The sequence below is a fragment of the Protopterus annectens genome, chromosome 13.part0 (assembly GCF_019279795.1).
Source record: "Protopterus annectens isolate FY-2018-M chromosome 13.part0, PAN1.0, whole genome shotgun sequence".
Lineage (NCBI taxonomy): Eukaryota > Metazoa > Chordata > Ceratodontiformes > Protopteridae > Protopterus > Protopterus annectens.
The window spans coordinates 283,361,812-283,377,273 of NC_056747.1; the positions used below are offsets into that span (position 1 = coordinate 283,361,812).

At 38.1% G+C, this 15,462-nt stretch overlaps 1 protein-coding gene across 1 annotated transcript in view; it reads right to left on the reverse strand.

Annotated features, from left to right (window-relative positions):
• The window catches only part of ISYNA1 (inositol-3-phosphate synthase 1), a 76,518-nt gene that overhangs the window by 36,268 nt on the left and 24,788 nt on the right, over positions 1–15,462 (reverse strand). Inside the window, exons 6-7 of the mRNA XM_044053845.1 lie at positions 10,273–10,466; positions 5,564–5,713 (exon numbers count right to left, since the gene is read on the reverse strand). Coding sequence (XP_043909780.1) covers positions 5,564–5,713; positions 10,273–10,466 — 344 coding nt within the window. The remainder of the gene's footprint in view (positions 1–5,563; positions 5,714–10,272; positions 10,467–15,462) is intronic.

Here is a 15,462-nt window from a genome sequence, read left to right on the forward strand (position 1 = left end):
CTGTTACTTTCCTTCCAGTCAGTTAATGTGCTTTTATGCTAGTTGGTTCCTTTTTCCAGTATGGCAGACATGACTGAGATGATCTTTTCAAAAGACCCTGAAGTTTGTTTTTTTTTTGTAAGGCTTGAATAGAAATAGTCTGTCCACTGTCCAGATTTTTGCCTCACAGTTTTGGTCGGCTTCTCACAAAATTGAGTTTTCCTGGCAAATCGATGGCAATTCATTGAGGACTGAGGGACTGAGCTTTAGACGTCATATCCTTCAGAAAGAAAATTCGTAGTAATGCACAGCTTTTTGCTGTGTGCACGCTTGTAAGAAGTCGGTAGTATGCCCCTCAACTGTACAGATTTTTGCAGAATGTCAATATTTTTGCCTCATAGTTTTATTGGTCAGTTTCTCATAAAATTGTGCTTTTCTGGAAAATCATTGAGGACTGATGTCAGAAAATAATGGCAGACATTTGAGCCGCAGACTTCATATCCCTCAGAAAATTCATACAAATGCAAAACTTGTTTTTCTATCAACTTTCTAGGTTTGTAAAAGCAATGTTTAAAAAGTGTCCCTATTTTTGGGACTACGTTCCCCATTTGTGGTTTTGTCCAGATTTCTTGGGCTAACCAAGAGATCGAGAGGTACAGGCAGCAATGTTTTTAAGTGGAGAAGTTGTAGTCTCATAGCACATGGCCTTGTCTGTGGGTGTGTGTTTTAGAAGGAGAGAGGTGTGTGTGTGTGTGTGTGTGTGTGTGTGTGTGTGTGTGTGTGTGTGTGTGTGTGCAAGAGAGAGGGAGGGAGGTAGGTGTGTGTTTAACTGGGAGGGAGGCAGGTAGGTAGGTGTGTGTGTGTGTGTGTGTGTGTGTGTGTGTGTGTGTGTGTGTGTAAGAGGGGTGTGTAAGATGGTAGGCAACACACCCTTCAGCTCTCCAGGTTTTTGCAGAATGCCCAGATTTTTTGCCTCATAATTTTAGTCTGTTTCTCATAGAATTGTGTTTTTCTGGCAAATCATTTAGGACTGAAGTCATAAAGTAATGCAGACATTTGAGCTTTAGACTTCATATCCTTCAGAAAATGTTTAGTAATACAAAACTTGTTTTATTAACTTTCTAAGTTTATGTTTGTGTCTTTTGGCTTTTCCCGTTAGGGGTCACCACAGCGGAACTCCGGTCCGCTAATGACTGGTAGTGGATTTTTACATACCGGGTTACCAGCCCTGACGCACAACCTTCAACGAAGGCACACCTCATTCACGTATGCCTCCACACAGAAGACGCTCTAGCTGAGAATCGAACGGGACAACGTCTTGCTATGAGGCGACAACGCTACCGCAGCACCACCACTTTCCAAGTTTATAAGAGCAATAATTAAAATAATGTAGTTTCAAGTGCATTTTCAAGGAATTGTGAGCTTCAAGGGAAGAGAAGTTTACTGCTGCTCATGCCAAGTCTGTTTACAATGTGCAACTGTTTTGTTTAGCAAATGGTATCACTACTGTGGTACAGAATTTTAAAGCAGTGTTAGTAGCACAATAGGTAGCATACTTGCATTTTAATGCAGAAGGCTGTGGGTTCTACTCCTACACCATATTGATAGATTGCTGATACTGTGTTGCATTTTCAGGGGATGGAGTGCTGAAGTCCTGAATAAGTCCTCCTTTGGAAGAGATGCCTAGTAACTATGAACCTGGTTTTCAGTTTTCCATCCATGCAATATTACCAGCTTACTATTTTTTTAATGTAACATAAGTAGGCAATTTATTCTTCAAGGGCTGCAGGCACTGAATTTGTAGAAGAAACAGTGAAATATAAAGCTGTGTTAGCAGCAACCTTTTCATTTGTTACAAATCTGTTTAAAGTGTAATTATTCAGATTTACTACTGCAGAGATTGTGCAAAATGACTGATCTTGGTGGATTGTAATGGCAAAAGTTTGAGTGGCCTTTTATGGTTGAAATGTTCTGAATTGAGCAGTTTTGTCATTATTGGTTCATATGTTTTGTTTTATTGCTTACTGGAAAAAGGAGCAAAACTACACATTTAAAACACGCTCTACCAAGTGGTGCTGTATTATACAACGGATAGAATTTAATTATTGTGTATTAAAATTTAATTATACAATCAGGGAGGTAAACCAAAGAACTTTTGCATGGTCCTAAAAATGTTCGCAAGGGACCCATGCTTTGAAAACAGCCCAAAGCATAACTTTAACTCTTTGGTTCTTGGTTCCTACAGTTATGCCTTCTGATTTGGTTCATTGTATAACTGATCACTAGCAGAGGTGATGAGAAGTCATGTTGCAACAATACTGCCTGAAGAGAGGGTGGTCATTTTTTATCCATTCTTACTACGCACATCTGCCGATTTTCCAGAGTAAATCAGGAAGGAAAAGAGGATTAACACTTCAAAACACTGCACAAAACTTTATCACTTCTATGAAACTTAAATAAACTGCACTGCTTAAAAAATATGATGTATACAGTATGAATTTATGAAAACACAAATGAGTAGCTAAACGTAGGAACGACTCATTTCAAAGTCAGATTTTTACTTGTTGCCCCTTGTTCTCATTTCACACTTTCCTGCCTGGCCTCCTTATGTTCTTATTCACTTCATATCAGTTTATCAGTTTATACTGCCCTGTCCCTTGTCTCATATTGCAATCCCCTGGAAGTCACCATCTGGCACTGACAAATGCTGGTCTTATTTTATGTGTGTGTTTGCAGATAGAATAAAGGTTTTTTTTTATATACACTCCCATCATGTATGCAAACAAAATCACTTCAGTCTGACAAATTAAAACATTTCCTAACAGTGAAGCTATCACTTCAGTTCTGGCACTTCTTTAGTCAGTCACCGGGAAGTAAATGACACTACACTACCCATTAGATTTAGACAAATTACATTTTAAGACATTGTGTACAGCAAAAGTAAATACTTCATGCATAAGGGCATCATTAGAGAAGAGCCACACAGCTTAACTTTTCTTACTGTATGGTCAGTGAAACCAGAGCCAAAAATTGTATATGTATAGAATCTCTCAAAAAGCAGTAGTGCAGACAAACATTTACTGGCATATGTCTGAAGCAACTTCACTACTGTAAAGGTACTTTGTAATATACCCCATTCTGTTAACAGAGTAAGTTTCACAGGATAAAAGTCCTGTAATGGAGAAAGCCACACATAGAAAAGCCCTAAACAGCATTAAATTTATATTGTGAAGATACCACTACTACACTTGTATGTAGGCAGGGGAAAGATACCAGATGCATACAGAATAATTTCAAAACTTTTAAGTGCATTCCTGATGAACAGGTTAGACAGAAGTCTAGAATGCAAACAGTTTCAATGTTTACAGAGCATACAGTTGGTGGTGACCTGCAAGACAGGTGCAGCGTAGGTCTGTTTGTTTTTACAGTAGTCTTAGTATTGCGGCTTCTGATGTAACTAAAGAAACACAAGACTTCCAAAAGAGCACAAAAGGACAGCAATATCATAAAAAGCCAGTCGGTAGTTTATGGCAAATACTTTACATATGTGGAACTATTCTAACTTTTTGAAGTATCCAATTACTAAATGCGTACCATTCAGATTCAAGGAAGTTATTTTTATCCTCTGCTCCTCCCCTAACTGACCCATAACAAAATATAAATGCCCATTCAACATGCAGCTATGCCAGCATCTCTCTCACACACACACACACACACACACTCCTAACAAGGAGGACATAACCAAGATTTTCTTTAAGTTACCCTGAATGACTGATAGCCATTTCACTCCGTCTTTAGTAAATTCCTGCACAGAGACCTCTGCTTCACCTTTAAGGCAAGGAAGGACCTTACAAAACATGTAAGAACTCTAAAAGTAATAAAAAAGGGGAGACATGATAAACACCTTTTTACTCCACTTTCATGGCAGAATAACTCAGGCACTGGTTTAGCAATCATAGGTAAACAGGCAACTGCTAATCTGGGAAATCTCAACTCAAAGGTGAATGCATAAGATGAACTCATACAAGTAGATGAGGAAACAGGTTCAATGGGGCAGACTTCAGAGTACTGAGGAGTTCAGCAGTTGTGAACATGTAACTCTTCCACAGACAAGAAAATTCATACAAGGGAAATGGACGGCTGTTCAGGAGTTGGAATAGAGGCACCACAAGGAATTACAGACCAATGTACTTCAGCTCAGTCGAGGGGAAACCAAAGAAAAGGGGTGTAAAATTCATGGGTGCCAAAACCTGGAAATCAGGATATGGAAATCAGGATATGTACATGCAAGACTGTATTCAATGATTTAGAGGCTCCAGATATGGTCTACCAAGTTTAGTAGGGCATTTAATTCTGCCTCTACCTCCTTAACAAAAAAGGAAGACTTTTGAAAAAACTAAACAGTTTGGAGGATAAAAAATAAAACAGTCATTCTGGCAACCAGCAGAATGGAGGTCAAATATCACATGGGGGTACTAGTCAGTGGCAAGCAAGTTATCACGTGAGGGTACTATTGTGTGACAAGTAAGGAAGCAAGGTATCATAAAGGGGTATGGCTCATGCCCGAGTGCCATTTCTGTAACACGTCACATTAGAAGTGGATTTGAAACTGCACAGGAAAATCCTGCAGTCTGTGCTTAGCCAACTACGTTTTCTCCTAGTAAAACAGGAACTATTTAGAGACCATAAACACACCCGTGAAAAGCAGTAAGGTCTATTCCCCAAAGAACACAGTGAGTTAACCTAAAGTTTGGGAAACTAATATTGATGACAGTAGTGACAATAAGGGAACTATTAAAGGCAGTCATAAAATAAGTTAAAGCGAATTTGTACAAGTATGATAGGCCTTGCCATGTTGGAGAATTTTAAGTGTATAAAGACACCTGTGGAAATCAGTAAGGTCTGCTCCCCATGGACAAAGGGTTTTTATCTAAAGTATGGGAAATTAATATAGATAGCATTAGTGACAATAAGGGAATGGTTATAGGCAGTCATGATTGAAGTTAAGGCTAATTTGTATAAGTAAGATAGGCCTCTTCATGTAGGAGAAGTTTTACGTAAACAAGAATAGACACCAAAACTACAGTGAATAAATTGAGAAGTCAGTTGGAAACTAGAACAAGAAATGAAATTACAGCGCACATGAAGATGTCACTGAACTATGCTAGAATGAACCATGGAGTTTAGGACTGTGAATGAACTAGAGAAACTCAGAAGTACAGAGTCGAAAAGAAATTCAGTATAAACTAGGCTGTTCAAATAGCCAGGAAGAAGAGAGCTCTCACTTGCAAGCAGATACTTTTTTCACAGTAGTCACTCACACCTTGAATTAACAGCATCAGACAGACTCAGATGAGCCCATGGACCTAAATCAGCTTAAGTATTTTGGACAAATTGTTAACGGTTGACTTTTTATATTTCAGGATTAGATGCACACCCAAATTCCCAGGGAAGCAAAATAGGGAGAGACATAGAATCTGCTGGCAAGACTGTCTAATGTTCAGAGCTCACTTTTCAGCATTATGAAAACAGAAGTTTCTCAGCACTAAGTGTACACACAAGTTCTGACGGTGGAATTCCTTACCTCAATTGCACTGAGTAAGTTCTCAGCAGTGTCATGGATCCCAGGAACAACATCGGTAAAGCGCTCTGTATTAGCAGTCCACAAGACAATCACCTTATCAACGCCACTCTTCTTCTTAAAGTCACGTATGTCCTGGCGAATCTGCTTTACCTATTAGAAAGTATATATACATCTAATCAGAGACAGAGATAAATTCACTGGTGCTAATTTAGCTGTTTAGCATGATTGCCAAAATACTTACTTTAAAACATGCGATCTGCTTCACTGCATATATCAGACATCTCTTTCACAAAGTGACTTGACTACAGATGAGATAAAGCCATGATACATGATACATATATTTATGTATTAAAATAAAAATAACCGGGTAGCAAAGGATAGGACTCTACCATAGCTAGGGTGGAGTCAAAGGGAGCTGTGAAAGTGAAAATCTAGGATTGGTAGCTCAACTGCACAGCTGAAGAGCACTTGGAAAAACTGGTTCCACTAATGAATCAAAAGTCTTGAACAGACAGAAGTAAATACTATTGCAAAGAGCAAAACAGTTCAAAGTGTAGCTGTGCAGTTTTACAAACTAATTACAAGTTATCACTGGCCCAGTACAGGTTAGAATTATTGCCTCACATCCCCTCACACCTCTTGGTTCTTTGATTTGGCTCCTGGTTGGGATATCTTCGTGTAGAGTACACGTCCTTTCAGTGTCATTATGGAGTTTTACTGGATGTTCTGATTTCCTCCAACATCTCAAAGACATGCCATCTTGCTTGTAGGTGTGAGTACACTGTGCCAACACGTGTATGCATCCAACAATGAACTGGAGTCCAATCCAGGAAGTTTCTTTCTACATTACTTCCACTGCTTGTTGGGACAGGCTCTAGCTCCCCAGCAACTGAATATTAAACAAATCTCAGGGAACAAAAGCTAAATTTACAAGCCATTTAATCAGGTTTAGCATGCCCAAAACCAGTGGTGCACAACCTTTTTGTGGGGAGGGCCACTACACGAACTCTTAATGCATCTGTGGGCCACCTCAAAACATAGTAAGTCGTTAAGAGTTAACAATACGTACAGGTTACTGGCATTTTTACTTAAGACAACAGTCATGAAATTGCCCGTTTTCTACATTAACTTTGCGTTTAACTTTATTCTGGCTTGCAGCCATGACTTATTACAAACTTTTGCAGAAAGTTACTACTGTTTACAGACTACAAGTTATAAACAAAGAATAGTTACTTCCGCAGCTAAAATTAGAGGTGTGCACAACTGCAGTCAATTAGGTAAGCAAGCATGTGCTGCAAAGCTTAAGGCATAGCATTTTTCACTTTTTAAAAAAAGTTTTGGTTACTCTCTGGGGGCCAGATGGTGTTGCTTCGTGGGCCGGATTTGGCCCTGGGGCAGGACTTGCTGTGTGCACCACTGCCCTAAACAGACAATCCTTTACAGCTTCACCCCAACAATTGGTCTCACAAAGATGATAAATCATCTCACATCTGACCAGATGGGAAATCTATTCCTCCAAAGATGAAACAACCATCCTCTCACCCCCAATTTCTGACTCAGGATAACATTATGGGAACAAGCCGGTGATGGTAAAGTGGCAACGGCGAGAGAAAGAAAAGAATATTGAACACCTGGTGTTGCAGGTGAAAACTGTACCAGTGTAAGGTCAGAGTATGTCCCGTTAATATTCTCCTACCTATGAACTCATCTTGCCAAAAAAACAGCTAAATTCTTCCTTTCATTTTGTAGCCCCCTACTCCAATGGCACTTGTGTTTATCCCTGTGTGCACCCATAATACCTACTCATGTTTAGGTGAGCCCTGCAACATAAAGAACTTTGCATGTTACGCATTACAATACAGCTAACTATACCTAATCCAATTAACTGTACTAGCAGACAAACACTAAAAATGTTACTATGAGCAGTTACGATTTAATTAACCAGACAATTCTTCCAGGCTGTCCTACTTGTGCCCAGTGGACTTACCCAGTTACTGCGTATACTAAAATTAAAAAAAGTAAACACAGTAAACAAGATTTCCACCAGCCAGTATTCTATCAAGCAGAGACTTCAGTACAGTTTACTGATACAAGACACTACCAAAGGGCTTTGGCTGACTAAGTTTGCAGATGACTAGAAACTAAGAGCAGCCATTCTGCAGGAAGGCTGGTCGCAAAGTGATTTGTGTCAAATTTATGGTCTGAAAACTAAATACCAAAAAATGCATTACTATATCTTTTGGGATGTCATCTACTCCAGTGACCTACCACATTGATAAAACATCCCTAAAAGTTGACCTAGCTGTTTGGGATTTGGGAACATGTGGATGGTGACCTAATTTTTGATTAACATGCATCTCTGCTTGTTAGAATGTCCTTCTATATTGCACAGCTTTTACACAAAAAGGAGTGTGTCTAGGCCTAGGGATGTCCCCTTTACTCAGCCAGTCACTGAATATAATGATCCCTTTGGCATGCACTGTCCAGACACATGTAACAACTGGAATGCCTACCTTACTAAAAGGAAACAAGGCCTAAACATGGCCTATACGGACAGACTCAGTCCCGTCACTATACTTGTCATCCTACAGACTGCCAAGAGGTGACCTGTGTCTGGCATACAAGGCATCCTCCAAACCATCACTGATGGATTTACTGCACATCAGCAAGTTAACTAGCATCAGAAATACTCTGATAGGGTCTAAACCTCTTCTGCAACATCAAAAGAATGGTTTAGAGAGACAGATACATGACGCAGAGGATACTGCTGCTGTAGAACAGACTCCCCATCCACATAAAATAAAGATTATCCCTGTCCATTTTCAACTGCACCTTAGATCTATGAATGGGAAACAAAAAAATGTACCATAGAACTGTCCCCTGTAGTACTAATGGACAGAGACAGCTCCTAAATGTTTCATCCCATGCATGGGTCCCATCAAATTATCCATGGTATGATCCCAGTTATTCTTATTCAGGGTAATATACAATTGTCAACTATGGGAAGGGTAAGGTCAATCGATAACCAAATAGGCTATATTTCAAGTACTAAAATAGAAAATGTATTTTATATATATATATATATATATATATATATACACACACATACATACACACACACACATATATATATATATACACACAAATATATATATATATATATATATATATACACACACACACACACACACACACACACACACACATACATACATACACATATACACACAGACATATATATATATATATATATACACACACACACACACACACACACACACACACACACACACACACAAATATATGAACCTATGTTTTTTTTCTCCCTCATGCATCACCTCATGGGATGGAATTCTATTGAGCTACTATTACATTGTTCCTGTAGACACATCCAAGAGCGGTTGGCTGAGTATGGCGCTACAAACTTACACAAACACTGACTGACTCTACTGTTTAAAAAAGGTTTCAATCTGTTACCAGAACTGCTTTACCAAGATCTGTCAATATCAAAGGCAAGCATGTGTTTTAGATAGTTCACTGTGGGCATGGATAAAATGCAGCTGGCAAAACCATCTCTATGATACCGCTATTCATTTACTAATTTCTGAAAAAGAAATTCCCCATTTATTTTTTATCAGAGAATAACTTAAATGTTACCTTAATTACTCAACATTTTGCAACACTTAAGAGAAACTTTCCCAGAAATTATTTTGTTGTAATGAAACAAACACTGCTGAAGTAGGTTCGCTTCACTGACTTCTGAGTCATAGGAAAGACGGAGTCAGTCCTGCCACTCAATGTGTGAAAGAGAAGCCAATCCCGAACAGGTAGCCTGCTGCAGGATAAGCACGCTCTTGTGCACACACACAAACAAGCTTATGACTATTTGCAGGATCATTAGCTCACCTACAGAACCTCTTTGGGAAATGAAAGCAAACTACAGCACTTGTAATGAAAAAAAATAAAAAGGCAAAAGAAATCGTGAACATGGGGAAACAAGCAAACTGCACAGAGAATGCTACATAATCAAGACATGAACTGCAGATCCCATGGTAACAAGGCAAAACTAAAACAGTCACCGTGTACCCTGATAACACTTAATCCACCTAAAATCAACTCTGACAAAGAAAATGTCAGTCATTGTTGCTGTCATATTCTACTGTGTGAAATGCAAATGCACAACTTTTTCATCTATAAATGAATAACACGCTGCACAGAATTTTCCAGAGTTCTTGTTACAGCATCTTCCATTGTTTAAAGGGCCACACTCGCTCAGTGCTCCCCAAATTCAGCAAGATTGCCACGTTAGTGCTAAATATAACAGTTCCACTGCAATGACATTAGGCTTTAATACAAAGAGGAAGCTATGTGGCATGTGAAGATCTCTAGTTTATAATGGATACCCCAGTTTTAATAATGGACAAAAACATTACGTATCAAAGTAAGAGCAATTCTTACATTTCCTCTTCAACCCTCATGAATCAGGAAATAGCAATATTTAATACCCCATTCTCAGGTTTCTGATAAACTACTTCATATTACTTTGGAAAAGCAGCACACACACCAACTAATACAGTTCTAATTAGTTTTTCCACCACAATGCAGCCTACCAAACTAGCTATCAGCTACAGAAGATCTCAGAAGTCCCTTATAAAAGCATAGTTATTGATTCTCATGGGTCCCTATGAAGATAGTTATTTTCCAGTTACCTGTTCTGCTTTGGTTCCATGGATAACATTGGTAGCGCGGTCTTCCTGGTTGGCTGCAATGAATTCTGGGATGTAGACTGAAGGCCTCGGAACCATTTTCTGCATGAAAGGTTTGAGTTGTTCTTGAAGCTGCCAGTCAAGGACCTGTGCTCTTTTCATGGCATCAGCCAAGTTTAGAGAAGAAATATCCCAGCCTTAAAAGAAAAAGGAACATTTGCAATTTGCAGTTCCATCACGTGCTCATATACATGCATACATTATACATACTATATAAATTTCTTTAATATACAAATACTAGTTACTAAGTGGCACCAAACAGTGGAAACTAAATTAAAACAATTATGCTTTCATAAAATGTCTAGTAGCTAAAAAATAATGTTCAAAAGTTAGGATTCAGATTCTGGACCAAGAGAATATTTTAGCACAATTATCTGTTTAGATTTTTACAATTTCCCTCAACAGAGCTAATTTTACAAGAGAAAGGAGGAGAGATCAACCAAAACTGACAATTCACCATACATTTTTCCAGTTGTACAATGCAGATACTACAGACAAACCTTGCATGAAATGCTGAAGTCCCCATTTACTTGAAGCTAAACAACTTCTAACTCTATGTATGTTTTCCTGAGTCTCAACTGGAGATGGGCTCTGCCCAGTAAGGCCAACCAACCCAGTCAATAAAAATGTACATAAATGAACAAAAAAAAATATAAAACCTGGTAATAATCTGAGATTTATTAATGCAAGTCATGGAAGAACGAGACTAAATGAGCTGAACTATAGACTTACATATACTTAGTCTGACACTGAAATTTCTCAGGATACTCCCTTGTCTCCAAGGCATGGAAATCCTGGCATTGCTGTATATCTTCAGGGGGTGAGGGGTGCAGGAGGCTTGCCTCCCCTGCAAAAAAAAAAAAAAAAAAACTTAAGAGAACAGTGCTGTTCAACATTCACTGTTCTCTTGTATGTTTGTAATTCAGTGTCCCTCACTTTTGAGTCTCAGAATTACAACAGGGAGCCATAACACCAAGTACAGCAGTAATTATGCATTCGGATCAACGGAATTAGCTGGGCAACACTGCACTCACTAACATCACCACAAAACACACTGAACTGTCACCATCATCGATTTCACAAAATAATAAAACAATTGTTTTCATTGGGGGGGGTCAACTCTGCACCCCTCCAAAAATCTAAACATGCAAATTCTGAGGTAGCTCTATTTAGGGGGTAAGAAAATTACCCTTTACACCAAATGTTTAGCCACATCAAACAATGTTTAACTAGCATCCCCTCACCATTTATAGCAAAAATACTAGAAAAACTAAAATTTGTTCCTGAATGAACTAAGCTTTTCTAAACACTTTGCCAATAGGCCAAAGGTTTGAGGAAACTGATGTCATAGAATGGTGTATTAAAAAGGGGGGGGGGTACACATATAGATATATAAACCATATCCAAAGTCCATAAAAAACTTGGAACCCTATACAGCTGCAATATATATATATATATATATATATATATATATATATATATATATATATATATATATATATATATAAACATAAAAATTGGAACCCTATACTGCTGCAAATCTATCTAACCAAAAACACCAAAATTACTATATCCAGAGCTCACCTTCTCTCTACATTGCTTTATGTATCCCCTGTATTAACAAAACTTAAGGTAGACCTACACAAATTGTCCATGTGCTATAATAAAATAGCTAGATTTGCGACCAGCTCTAATTTCCACTCACACCACTGTCACTCACTAAAACCATTAGGTTGGCTAGAACTCCCCAACTTACTAAACTATAAACAACTTACCATGTACCACCCAAACAAGATTCCTAATCTCTCAGGCTTACTCAACTTTCACAATTCTGCTCGTCAACTAAGATCCACAAACAAAGCCCTTCCTGAAGTAGCTAAGTGTAGATACAGTGCTGGTGCATCCCTCTACTCCTACACAGTTGCTAAAATCTGGAATTCCCTTCCACCAGATATCAGATAGCAAAACAGCAGTCCCATCTTTAAAACCCAATTAAAAGCCCACCTCAGTCTCATCTGGCAATGTACCTGTACTAACCATGGCTAGCCCTACTACCACCATTCAGATAAATCTTCCTCTGGCACTACTGAGGTCAAACACAGAAAAGAAAACTGCCATAATGAATTGTAATTTTAAATGTATGTACTGCATAAAGTATTACTGGACTTTCTTACTCAAATACATTACATTTTCTCTTTTACTACTGTACACTTCTGTAACTTCTCATCATACTATGCTATGATATACTACTGTTTGCTCTATTAATTTGTAGTGTCTCTGACTTTTGTAGTTTTATCATGTATGTGGAGCTTTTGTATTCTGTATTTTTTTTTTATAAAAGTGTCATGTATGTGGAGCTTTTCTCCCCGGGTCTCTGCTGAAAACGGGCACCTGATTTCCCAGTCAGACCAACCCAGTAATCAAATATAAAATAAATAAATAAATAAATGTAAACTTAGATGCAAGTAGCACAAACTCTGCAAAAAGAGCAGCTTATGAATCAAAAAGACGGATCGCACCAGCTGCAGGCAAACGTTTTATTGAAAACAGTAGTGAACGCTTGTAAGTGCTTCACTTACAAGCTTTCACTACTGTTTTGAATAAAACATTTGCCTGCAACTGGTGCAAGCAGTCTTCTTGGATTCATTGGTTTGTTTACCTTTTTGCTGTTTAAAAAGTGCAGCTTACTGCTTCACCAACTCATTTTGCTCAAATTAGTAAGCACATACTGTGAGAAATAACACAATGGGTCAAGTGACAGTTTGTATCTGCAACAAGTACGCAACATTCTATATTGTGAGAAATAACACAATGGGTCAAGTGACAGTTTGTATCTGCAACAAGTACGCAACATTCAAGAATCAGCATAGGCTACTGGAAAGACCACTGCCTACGGGAAGAATTACTCAACTGCTAGTCTGCCACTCTTATTACAGGATGGGAAATGGCTGAACTTACTGTGTGGTTAATAGCAGACAGCATGGAAGTGTCAGAGGGAACAGGAAAGTAGGATCATGGGAGACTGTACACTGTCACTGCATTTCACAACCATAGTGGCTGTCCAAAAGCAAGCACCCCCCACCAAGGGGCATTACAGGGATGAAATGTACCCTCCACAATCATGGTACCTAGGCCTTGCCAGTATCATGGGGGGCAGGAAAGGCATCTTTTATTTCAGAATCACTGCAATGTTAGTAATGGAGAAATGGTCTATAAATCCAGTACAGGGAGTCACATCTTTATTTAGCAGTACGAAAAGAATACCACTATAAAAATTAAGGCAAATGAAGGTTATGGGAACATATTAATCAAAAAAAGACATGCAAGTGCATAAAGGAGGTGGGAGGCACAGAAAATGTACGTTGTGGTTGGGTGATGCTAAGCAGGACACATGGAAAAGGATAGTATAATGCTTAACCCAAATATACAAGTTACAAACTATAACAAAATAGCAAAATTTGCTGCAAACCATAAAAATATGTCATCACTTTGCTGCAATGCACAAGCTTAAATGAAAATAGAGTACAATATCTTGAATAAACGTGTTAAATGTCCATCTGCAAATCACCTAATTCAGAAATACTTGCCACCTAGACAAGTGAGATATCACAATTAGATCTTACTAAAAATACAAAAATCAAATAACCGTCACGGGGATGCATTAGTTGTTCTTTCTATAGAAAAAGAAAATTAAAATTTGATATAAATTTAACTTCGGCAAGAACTAAACATTAAACGTTTTCAGAAACAGCTACAATCTATCAAATGGTCAACTGATCTGCTATTGGCATGTACCACCATAATTTCCCTATCTTACTAGGAAAGCTCAACAATTCCATTATTTCAAATGACTCTTTCCCTTCTACAATACATTATCAAATGTTCCTATCCCTTATTCTGCCTTGTCTAAACTCATTCTTATCAACCTACCTCTCCTCACATCTCTTCCTATCTCCCAAGTTTCTCCAGGTCTCTTGAATCATCTGATTTTTTCTACTTCTACTACGACAAAGTAATAGGATATCTCAAAATAAGTGTTTTTTCATACAGGTGCAATCTCTCCAGCACCCCTGAACATATACACCAAGTCTACAATAACACAACATTGTGGAAGAAAGAAAAAAAATCCTCAAAATGCAGCACAGCACTCTTAGACAATTTGTTGTTTCACTTTAACATGAATAATCAAGTGATTTCCAAGACTTTATAAAGGACACACAAGAGCCATTTTCTCCTGGCTAACCACCTGGCTTCTCCTAACTCTTAAGTAGGACTTTCCCCTCCCTTGTCTCTTCTCCCCATAAGTTTTCTCCTTACTTCCACAAATACAATTTCACTCGCCTCTCACCAACATTTCCTCTAAACTCATAAGCTTCACCTAACACTTCCATTGCTAATTAAATGTCACTCGCCTCTCACCTACATTTCTCTAAACTCAAGTTTTTCCTAATTCTTCCATTTCTAACTATATTCATCTATCCTTTTCTCTCTGCCATATCCTCCAATGTTTATTTACTTGCATTTGTTTACCAGGAAAGTCCACTGGGACAAAGTGAACCCATTTTCAGTGGAAGCCTGGGGAAAAAAGCTCCAACACAAGTACAAACAATATACATACAACAAAAATTACAAAGTTTTTTTTTTTTTTTTTAGAAATTCCAGAGAACTGCAATAAAGCATTACAATTTAGAAATTGCAGAAAATTACAATACATGTACATGCAAATCAAGAGTACAAAATTCAGTTGTTAATATATTTTATTGGATGACAACTGGTTATGTTGGGGTATGGGTGACAGGACAGTTATATTTTCATTCATGAAATAAGATTCCTATAGTTAGTTTAGCATATTACTGAAAGATACAGTAATAAGAGGCATTTATAGGACAGTATATTAATGTGCAGCAGTGAGTGTGATACAGGAATAACAGGGAATATTAATGTGAGTAGAGTACAGCGGAAAAGCTAGGAGGTATAGTTATTTAGGTGGATGAACATATTGCTTCATTATAGTGTACCCGTGGGTGGATTAGGTTAAAAGTAGGTTAATAGTTTTGTACAGGAGTTCAGGTTATAGAGTTGACAAGAGGTGTAGGAGCAGTGCCACTAGGTGGTGAGATGGTGTAGAGACCT